Below are 10,144 nucleotides of genomic sequence, written 5' to 3' on the forward strand. Positions count from 1 at the left end.
TCCACCTCCCTGCAGGGCGGCCTCTGACCTGACCCTCCACCTCCCTGCAGGGCGGCCTCTGACCCGACCCTCCACCTCCCTGCAGGCCGCTGTCTCCCAGGTGGGAGGGGCCTGGTGGGGCGCAGTCCCAGCTGCAGGCGGTTGCAGAGGCCTGAGGGTGGGGACGGAGAATACAGACCCCGAAGTGGTTCCTGCAGGTCTCAGCACAACCCACGGGGTGGAAAGTCAGCCCAGGCCCTGTGACCCTGTGGGGAGGCCTGTCCGTCAGGGCGTAGCCAAGGAGCCAGTCTTTTCTGGGCATCAGCGTTGGATGTGACCTCCAGACGTCCTTGGTTAAGCGGAACCCTCTCTGTCCCATGACCTGGTCCTAGTGGAAGACTGAGCCCCAGAGCCCCCTCCCTCACTCATAGCTTTCCCCCTCCTCTCCGCCTGTATTGTCCCCCTATGGGCCCTCTGCTAAGACCTCCCTCTACCTTCCCTGGAAGGCTGAGGCTAACAGCTCCCTCCCCCGGAGCCAGACAAGGCCAGGAGGGGCTCTATGAGAGGCAGAGCTGAGCCTGAGATCCAGGGACAGTGACCGGGGCACAGCCGGGGATCTGGGGGAGCCCTGGGTGTACGTGACAACGGGTGAGAGTGACCAGGGCGTCACCTGGACGCCATCCGTTGCGTGCTCTGCGACCTGGCGCCTTGAGGCCTGTGGGGGGTGCATTGTCACCGAGGAGCCCTTCCCGCCCTGGTTCCGGTCTGGTTCTGGGGCCACAGAGCCGCGGGAAAGTCTTTTCTACATCGATTGTGTCTCTCTCTCTTCTGCTCCAGCTAATGCTGCGGAAGTCTGTCCAGCCCTTGAAAATCAAGCAAGAAGCTTCTTCTTGGATCCTGTAAAGCTCTTCAAAGTCAAGATTCACAAATTCAATGCACCTGCACCCGCTCTGGAGGCCGCGCTGCAACTGAAGACATGCGTGGACAATCTCCCCTTTTTGAACCGATTAGCACTGGGCCACTTTTTGGTAAGTTCGTTCTCCTTTCTGCACCAGGCTGCTGCTCAGCTCCTGGGCAGGCGGGGGGAGGGCGCTGCCCTGGGGGGCACAGGGGGGAAGGGCTGTGAGAGAGGGGCCGTGGCCATGGCTGGATGGTGACCCGACCCCCGCTGAGCCAGCCTCGGGCGGCACAGCCTCTGCAGGCCCCTCCCTGGGCTGCAGGCTCCCTGTGTCCCGAGGGCGGACAGCGGCCCAGGCGCTGATGGTGACGGCCACGCACCGCTGCCTCCCTGCCTGGGAGCGTTCTCCAGGGCGACCCTCACCCCAGGCAGGAGGCGCTGTCCCTGGGGAATGCTGTGGGGTGGGGTGCACAGGGGGAGGCAGGGGAGGGTGGGATCTGGCCCCGCCCCGTCAGGAGGGAGGCTGTGGGGCTCTGGCAGGTCACCCATCAGGCCAGAGGGCAGGGCCTCCCAGCTCTGTCCTCTGCAGCCTCTGCCTAGGGTGGAGCTGACCACCTCCCTGTCTCTCTGAGGAAATCAGACATTGGGGGGAGGGGGAGGGGGGACTCAGCTCCTCCATCCCTGAATTGGTTGACCTTTAAGCACGTGTCCCCACGCACAGGGCCTCAGTGTGGACACGTCAGTGAGCCACCAGGTTGCCTGTCCCCGGGGCTGCAAATCTCAGCAGGCAGATCCTCTCCTGGCCCCTCCTAACCAACCCAGCCCTTCCCTTCCCCCAACCCCCCACTCCCCGCGTCCACTCTGGAGTGAAAAGTCCCGTCCTAGGACCTGGGACTCAGAGAAAGCACATCCCGGGGTGTTGGCCCCCTTTGTGCCCCTCCCGGCTCCATCAGAAACGCGAGGCCGCTCCTGGGCCCCTCGGGCTCTGTGTCCGGCCGTGGCCAGGGCTCTTGGTGACGTGTCTGTGGCTGTGCCTGCACCGGGACCACTGAACTCCCCACCTGCTCCCTGGCCGCCCGCTGCCCCGTGTGCCTTCGCTGGTTGCAATGTCTCAGTGTCTTGGTTGTGAACACACTCTGCCCGCGGCCTCTCCAGGGGCAGCCTGACTGACAGCCTGTCTCTCTTGGTCTATTTCAGAAAGCTATCGCGGCCAAGTGCAAGAACACCTTACCTATGAGCGCCCCTGTCTCCCAATGATGCGCTGACCTTCCCTGGAAAATGCAGAGGTTTCAACGTCTTGCTTCAATAAACCACTTGCCCTGCACGTCTCTGCCTGTCTTGTTTTATCCCGGTCTCTGGCTGTGGCGGGGGGGGGGGGGGGGGGCATCATGAGGGGCCCTGGGTGGTGACAACAGTGCATCACGCTGACCCGATGGGCAGTGGCCGTGGGCCTGGCGGCAGGGATCACAGAGGGAACGGGGGCTCCGGGCCCGGCCCGGGTCCCTGCACAGGCCTCCCAGGCCCGGCCCCGCATGAGCCACGTAGGCTCCACACCTCCGTCCCCGAGGTGCCCTCGCAGCCACCAGACGCCTGAGCGCTCTGGCCTCGTGCCCAGCGGCTGCTCCAGGACCCGCTGTGGCTCAGGGCCTGCTCCCCAGGGCCCAGGACAGGAGGCCGCGGTCTGTCTGCCCAGACCCGGTGCGGGGCCTGCTGGCTGCGAGTCCAGGGGCAGCTCTTCCTGGCGGCTTCCCGCTGGCGGCGGATGGCAGGCCGGGTCTGGCTCTGGGGCTGCAGGGCCCTGTGGAGCAGCCATTGCGCCTCCTTCCTGTGAACCCCCTCCCCCTCCCCCACATGGGGGAAGGCAGAGAGCGGACCCAGGACACCCAGGGTGGTCGCCCACACTCAGCACCTGCCCCTTGATCGCAGCTGCAAGTCCCCACAGGAAAGAAAGGACGCCCAGGGCTCAGGGCGGGGAACTTGTGGGGGCTCAGACCCCACTGCAGTTCCTCTGAGCCTGACACAGAGAGTCACCCCGTGCCCCCTCCACGGCCCCCTCCCTCGCACGGCCTGTCCTTCCATCTGCACAGCCATCGTCACCGGCCTGCCCGCGTCCCTCCTGCTTGTGCCCAAGGCTCCTACCCGGTCCCCTGGACGGAGCTACCCTCCCTGCCTGCGCCTGCGCACCCACACCACAGCGACCTCCACAGGAAGGGGTCGGCCCTTCTGCACCTGAGAGCCTAGGTGCTGGCCCCCCTGTTTCTAGGACGAGATCTTACCGTAAGTCCTCAGCTCCTCCCCTGAGGAGGGCACATGATGCCCCCAGGACTGTGGGCCCAGCCATGGTTACCTCCTGCTCCCAACGCCCCAAGCTCCACAGCGAGTGCGCAGGTGTCACCGCGGGACACGCACACTCAGCTGCCTCTCTTCTGATGCCCAGGACGCGCTCAGTCTCCGCCTGCACTTGGAGGACGCAGGATTCTTGAGCTCTTGCCACAGCCTGAGAGACACAGGCTGGAGTCCCGCCGGGAGGGCCAGGCTCCCGCTGGTGCCGCACACAGGGCCTGGCACGACCGTCCCCGCACCCTCGCCCCCGTCCCTGCTCCGCCCGGGTCTGTGCCCCGCCATCATTGTCTATAGGCCACTCACGTTGGTCACCCCCCCACACCTGGTCATGTCGGGGTCCCTCTGCCTCCACGTTGCTCCCTGCACAGGACAGGTGAACACACACACACAAATAGACACACACAAACAGACATGCACATAGAACATGCACAGACAGACAGACATGCATTCAGGCACTCATGGACACAGGCAGACATGAACATAGCCAACAACGGTCAACAGGGAGACAGTGCACACATAAGAACACCACCTTCCTTATTCCTAGCGTCTTCCTAAGTCAATATTGTGCTTGGAAACTTGGGGTGCAGCTGAATGATGGAAAGAAATGGGTCCCAAACCATCCACACAGAGGACAGTGCATTCACGGCTCATTACCTATTGGCTCACCTCTCAGGCGCTCTCACCCATGTCTCTTTCTTTACTCGAAGCCACGTCGGCTCTCTTGTTGCTTCATGCCGGCGCCGCTTACACTGATGTGAGTTTTCTCTCTCGTGAGGCATCCTGTCTGTCTGACACCGAGGGGCACACTTTCCAGGCTTCCCTTTCCTTGCTGAGTGCCATCGCACTCACGGCCTCGGTACCTGCTGTTGCCTCTTCTAGAACACTCCTATCCAGCAGGTCCCTGGGACTCACTGTTCACCGATGCAGGAAATGGCACACAACCTAAGGAGTCCTAGCGTGATCGCCTGCCGGGACGTCCTGCAGGATGCTGCCCTAGCAGTTTTCTGTTGTTCATGACACAATCACTTTCCTTTATCTCATAGTAGAGGCCCGGTGCATGAAATTCGTGCATGGGGGGTGTCCCTTAGCCCAGCCTACATCCTCTCCAATCTGGGACCCCTTGAGGGATGCCCGACTTCCCGTTGAGGCCTGATCCCGGTAGGATCGGGTCTAAATGTGAAGTCAGACATCCCTCTCACAATCCAGGACTGCTGGCTCCCAACTGTTCGTCTGCTTGCCTTCCTCATTGCCCCTAACTGCTTCTGCCTGCCAGCCTGATCACCCCCTAACCACTCCCCTGCAGGCCTGGTCACCCCTAAGTGCCCTCCGCTGCAGGCCTGGTCACCCATAACTGCCCTCCCCTGCAGGCCTGGTCCCCCCCAAATGCCCTTCCTGCAGGCCTGGTCCCCCTAAACTGCTCTCCCCTGCAGGTCTGGGTTCCCCCCAACTGCCCTTCCCTGCAGGCCTGGTCGCCCCCAACTTCCCTCCTCTGCTGGCCTTGTCACCCTTAACTGCCCTCCCCTGCTGGCCTGATCACCCCAAACTACCCTCCCTTGCAGGTCTGGTCCCTCCCAACTGCCCTCCCCTGCTGGCCATCTTGTGGAGGCCATCTTGGGTACACATGGGGGCATCCATCTTATGTGTTGGAGTGATGGGCAATTTGCATATTACTCTTTTATTAGGTAGGATTCAATGGGAAGCTTGTTTATTGACTTCCAGTTCGAGGTAAGCTGCACAGGTGCAAGTTCCTGCTTTAACTCGTTCCTATGGCTGAATCTGTGACATGAAGCACAGGGCCCAGGCTTAGGAGAATCCTGGTTGTTATGAACAGGGATGCATAAAGGGATGGATGGATGGATGGATGGATGTTTGGATAGATGTTGACTGTAGATGGCTGGTTGGAAGGATGGATGTGAGGATGACAGGTGGATGGATAGATTAATGGATGAATGGATGGATGGATGGATGAATGAAAGTATGTATGCGTATATGTGTATGTATGTATGTATGTATGCATGCATGGATGTGTAGATGAAACCTGTGGGTTAGTCATAATTACCCTTCCTAGGCCCTGTGCTCGGCTTCTATGTGCAGTGCCTGGCATTCTTACAAAAGCCGCCTCGGTGTCATTTATGCTCGTTGTAGAAACGGAAGTTGGGGACAACAAGCACTATCTTTCCCAAGGTCACTTCGTGGTTAGCGGTGTCATCCAAGATGCAAATCCATATCTGCACGGGCCCAGATATCTCCCACCATCCAGTGCTGCCTCCCTTAAGCATCAGGGATTCTACTTCTCACATCATCTCCTGAATCAGTGGAAGGAAAACCCTAAAGCTAACAAAACTGAACAAAATGTAACTCTACATTTATAACTAAACTAGAGTCCTGGTGTATGAATTTGTGCATGGGTGGAGTCCGGCCAGCCTGCCCTGATCGGGCCAATCAGGCCAGTCAAAGGGGGCATGTAGGGAGGGGACACAGGCAGTTGGCCAGCTAGCCCTGGCCCCAATCAGGGTGGCGGGGGACAATCAGGGGTGGGGGCCGCTGGGGATAGGGGCTGTGGGCGGTTGGCCAGCCAGCTCAACCTCCTGGTCAAACTCCCGGTTGAAATCCCAGCCAAGGGCACAATTTGCATATTAGCCTTCTATTATATAGGATTTATAAAATTGGCTTAACTAAGTGAGATAGTCTTTGTACCAACAACCTTCAACCAAGGTGAGAAGCTATTGCTGTTGTCCAACAGAAGGCACCTGACTGAGTGTACAGGTGAGGAACGTCTGCCCTCCACAGGTGCTGGGTGGTATTGCACCCAGCCCAGGTGATTGGTGAGGCAGGAGGCACAGGCAGGGAATGTGGAGATCTCCGTACCTTATAGAAGAAGCAGAAGGAAACAGAGAGGAGTAAGGAGGCTAGAAGGAGAAGGGGAGGGGAGGAGACACGTGGAGGGGGAGGAAGAGCTGGAGGAGGAGGAAGAGATAAGTGAGGACCAAATATTAATAAAACAAGAATGAGAACACAGACTCACAATGCTGTAACTTACTTTATTTAGCAAGCACTTCAGCATTAATTTTATCTAATTTCGTTATCATGATTGCCGTTATGAAATCTATGAGGGTTTTTAAGGCTCTGATTCCTTGGTTTCTACAAACAGACCACGGGCGGGCTGGCTTCTAGATGATTCTCGCTGTCCTTTCTGGGCCCAACGCCAGGTTCACCCCATGACTCATCCCATCATCTGTGGGAGGGGCTAAGTGGCCGCCAGGAGAATAAAAGGAGGAGTCTGGGCTCTCACCTCCTAAGTGAGTCCTTCTTCCCTGCCACGTCCGAGTGACCAGCCCGCAGCAGCTGCCTGAGCCATGAAGCTGGCGGTGGTGCTCATGCTGACCGCCCTCCCCCTTTACTGCTATGCTGGTGAGTGTGGCAGCGCCAGGCTTTCGGGGGGAGGTGGTGTCAGGGCACCTGGGGCAGACCTCCTGCTCCCCAAGCCCCAAGCCAGAGCGCCTCATTCCTCTGCCATCTTCCTGGCTCCATCGTGTTTGGCTCTCTGGGCTGTGGAAGCCAGGGAGCTGGGGGCATTGGGTGCGGGAGGCGGGACAAGGAGGCAGATATCCTGGGGCTCAGAGAACATCCTAGACCCCGAGTTTGCTCTCCCAGAATGGAGGACTCCGACCATTGCCCATAAGCTCTCTGAATGTCTGTCTCTCATGGGCGGTAAGAAGATGGCCATCGTCATGGTTACGCCCAGCAAGGACTTGGTGCCTTTGGGTCTGAGCCCGCTTTTGTGTGCTTTCTTCCCAGGTTCTGGCTGTGAAATGGTTGAGTATGTGATCGGTAAGAGCATTGATCCTGCAGAGTCCAAGTCTCAATACATCGAAGACCTTCAGGAGTTCATCCCGGGTGAAAGGACTGAGAGCGCCCTCAGGAAGTTTAAGCAGTGCTTTCTCGACCAGAGCAACGAAACCCTGAGCAACATCTTCGTGATGATGGTAATGGCGGCCCCTGCTTCCCGCTCTGGCCGCTCTGGCCAGGGACCAGCGGGCTCTCAGTCCGCTACTAACTACTTTTTTCTTAATTATTTATTTTTAAATGTATTTTTATTGATTTCAGAGAGGAAGGGAGAGGGAGTGAGAGAGAGATAGAAACATCAGTGATGAGAGAGAATCATGGATCGGCTGCCTGCTGCATGTGAACTGCTGGGGATCGAGCCCACAACCCAGTCATGTGCCTTTGACCGGAATCAAACCCTGGACCCTTCAGGCCAGTGCTCTCTGCACTGAGCCTATCCAGCTAGGGTGGCACTGACGTCTTGAAAGCAAGTGCTGATCACGCTTCAGGTCATCTCAGGGAATGTGGTTGTTGGGAGTGTGAATAGTTTCACATCCAGGAAGCCGTCCGAGGCCTGGGGCTGCTGGGCCTGCCCACGTGGTGGAGTCTCTCTGTGAGAGAGGCCACGAGGGAGGAGAGCGTGTGGGCAGAGGCTTGTCTACCCCTCAGGCCCCAAACCTCTGATTCTCCAGACGACCCTCACGTTTCAGAGTGAGAAACACACGTAGGAAAGCATTTCAAAGCATTTTCTAAAGCCCTAGGCCGTGGTCGGCAAACTGCGGCTCGCGAGCCACATGGGGCTCTTTGGCCCCTTGAGTGGGGCTCTTCCACAAAATACCACGGCCTGGGCGAGTCTATTTTGAAGAAGTAGCGTTAGAAGAAGTTTAAGTTTAAAAACTTTGGCTCTCCAAAGAGATTTCCATCGTTGTGCTGTTGTTATTTGGCTCTGCTGACTAAGGAGTCTGCCCACCACTGCCTGGGCGGTTTGGCTCAGGGCATAGAGCTTCGACCTGGGGACTGAGGGGTCCCGGGTTTGATTCGGGTCAAGGACACACGTTTGGGTTGCAGGCTCGATTCCCAGTGGGTGGCGTGCAGGAGGCAGCCAATCAATGATTCTCTCTCATCATTGATGTTTCAATCTCTTTCTCCCTTTCCCTTCCTCTCTGAAACTAATAAAAATACATTTTTGAAAAAAGAGTCTTCACAAGAGAGCAGAGTCACCGGTCAGGAGAGCCCACTCTCAGGAACGCGGTGCCCGGGCCCTTGGGGCACCCACGTCGGCCAGTGCACGTGGCCGGCCGGCCTGGGCCTGTGGCTGCCCCGTGAGTGACAGGGGAAACCTCGGCTGGGAACCGCCAGGGGGGGCGGGTTGTTGAAACAAGAGTCAGTGTAAACGGTGAGCCCGTCTTTCTGACTAGAGAAGAGAGGGCTCAGTCCTTCCTGGCGGTCAGTCCCCACCCTAATAGCCCCCGGAAGCAGTCCGGGCAGCAGTGGGAGGTCTGGCCACGGCAGAGACATCCACTCTGCGTGACCAGGCGCTTCCTGACGCCGGGCTGCTGACGAGCTGGGGGACCTGCAGGAACGAGGAGGAAGCCAAGCGCGTGGGGGAGGCACCTGCTGGGATGTGTGCGGGCCGGTCTCTGAGAGCGTGGCCTCCGGGAAGGGGGGAGGATTGAGGGGGCGCTCAGGGCCTGGCGCTGCACTTGGGCGAGAGGAGAGGCCCTGGAGGTGGGGACCGTCACAGGACGAAGCTGTACGTTGGGGAGGGAGGGTCCCGCTTCTGGGAAAGGCGCTCACCGTGGTTCCACCTGAAAGCCTCAGGAGCCCTCCATGGCGGATGGCGGCCTTCTCTTTGCAAACGGAGGTCAGACGAGCCCCTCGGGTGCGCGTGTCCTCAGCTCTGTGGCCACAGGCACGTGGCCGGCATCCGGATGCAGGCCCGCAGCCCCCCAGCTGCTCACGGGCGCGTGTTGGGGCTGAGACACGGAGCGGGGGCAGCACAGCCTGGGCACGGAGGCCTCGTCCCCAGCGGAGGACACACGCAGGGACCAGCGCCCAGCGCCCGGGGGGACGGGTCTGGAAGCAGCGCTGCCTCGACCTCAGGCACTGCCTCCTGAGCCCCAGAACAAGGGGAGACCCTGGCGGAACTCCCGCGCCCGCTCCTCTCCGTGGCGGGAGGACGAGGAGACGCCACGTCTGTGCTCAGGGGCCTTGGTGGGAGAGTCGGAGGGATGACTCTGTGTGTTTTCCAGGACGCCATATACAACAGCGAGCAGTGTGACTCCTACTGACCCACACGGCCTTTCCTCCTCCGACAGACCGGCCAGCCAGGACTCTCCCCGGCAGACCACAGCTGAGCGCCCCTCTGGGCCTTTAGATCCTGAAACCGCAAGACATGGTTGAAACCTCCCCACATTCATTTCAATAAAGCGCCTGCACACCAGCGCTCTCTTGGGTGACTGACCAAACGGGGCCCGAGGAGACTCCCGCACACTGCGCTGCGCACACGCTGGGACACGGGCGCTCAGTTCAGAACCCGTGGCTGAGACGCGGGGATCTGCAGGGCGCCCTGCCCCTGACCATCCTGAGCCCGACAGGACCCTGTCCCTGGGAAAGTGCCCTCCCCCCACCTCTTGGGACCTTCTGATCCGACCTCAGGCGCTCAGGCTCTAGGACGCCCCCTTGTCTTCACATCCACACTGCACCCTCGCCCAGGGCCGGGCTCCCCTCTGGGTGCTCTCTGTTCCTGACCGAGGGGCGGGGAGGGAACAGAGCAGTGAGAAAGGGACTCGGGCAAAGCGGGGCTCCATCCTGGCTTGAATGTCCTCCCACTTCTCCAGAACACCCCGGCCCCATACACCACTAGGCCCAGGCAAAGGACCCTTTCCCCAACCCACAGCTTATAGCTTACCCAACACACACACGCACACACACACACACAAACACACACACTCACACACACACACTCACACACACACACTCACACACACACAAACACACACATGCACGCACACACAAACACACACACACGCACACACACAAACACACACACTCACAGACACACACACACACTCACACACACACACACACTCACAGACA

General features: G+C 59.4%; 1 protein-coding gene across 1 annotated transcript; it reads left to right on the top strand.

Moving 5' to 3' along the window:
- Positions 1-6,542: 6,542 nt before the first annotated feature.
- On the top strand, positions 6,543-9,355 carry LOC307108730 (mammaglobin-A-like). The gene is made up of 3 exons (XM_079786878.1): positions 6,543-6,631; positions 7,019-7,206; positions 9,298-9,355. Exons 1-3 carry the CDS (start codon positions 6,577-6,579, stop codon positions 9,334-9,336), a joined length of 282 nt encoding a protein of 93 aa, XP_079643004.1. The 5' UTR covers positions 6,543-6,576; the 3' UTR covers positions 9,337-9,355.
- Positions 9,356-10,144: the final 789 nt, after the last annotated feature.

Source organism: Cnephaeus nilssonii (genome assembly GCF_951640355.1).
Source record: "Cnephaeus nilssonii genome assembly, chromosome: 13".
Classification (NCBI taxonomy): Eukaryota; Metazoa; Chordata; class Mammalia; order Chiroptera; family Vespertilionidae; genus Cnephaeus; species Cnephaeus nilssonii.

Coding starts and splice junctions, on each gene's coding strand:
- LOC307108730 (XM_079786878.1), top strand. CDS start 6,577: ATGAAGCTGGCGGTGGTGCTCATGCTGACCGCCCTCCCCCTTTACTGC. Junction 6,632..7,018: donor CCCCCTTTACTGCTATGCTG/GTGAGTGTGGCA, acceptor CTTTCTTCCCAG/GTTCTGGCTGTGAAATGGTT. Junction 7,207..9,297: donor GCAACATCTTCGTGATGATG/GTAATGGCGGCC, acceptor TGTGTTTTCCAG/GACGCCATATACAACAGCGA.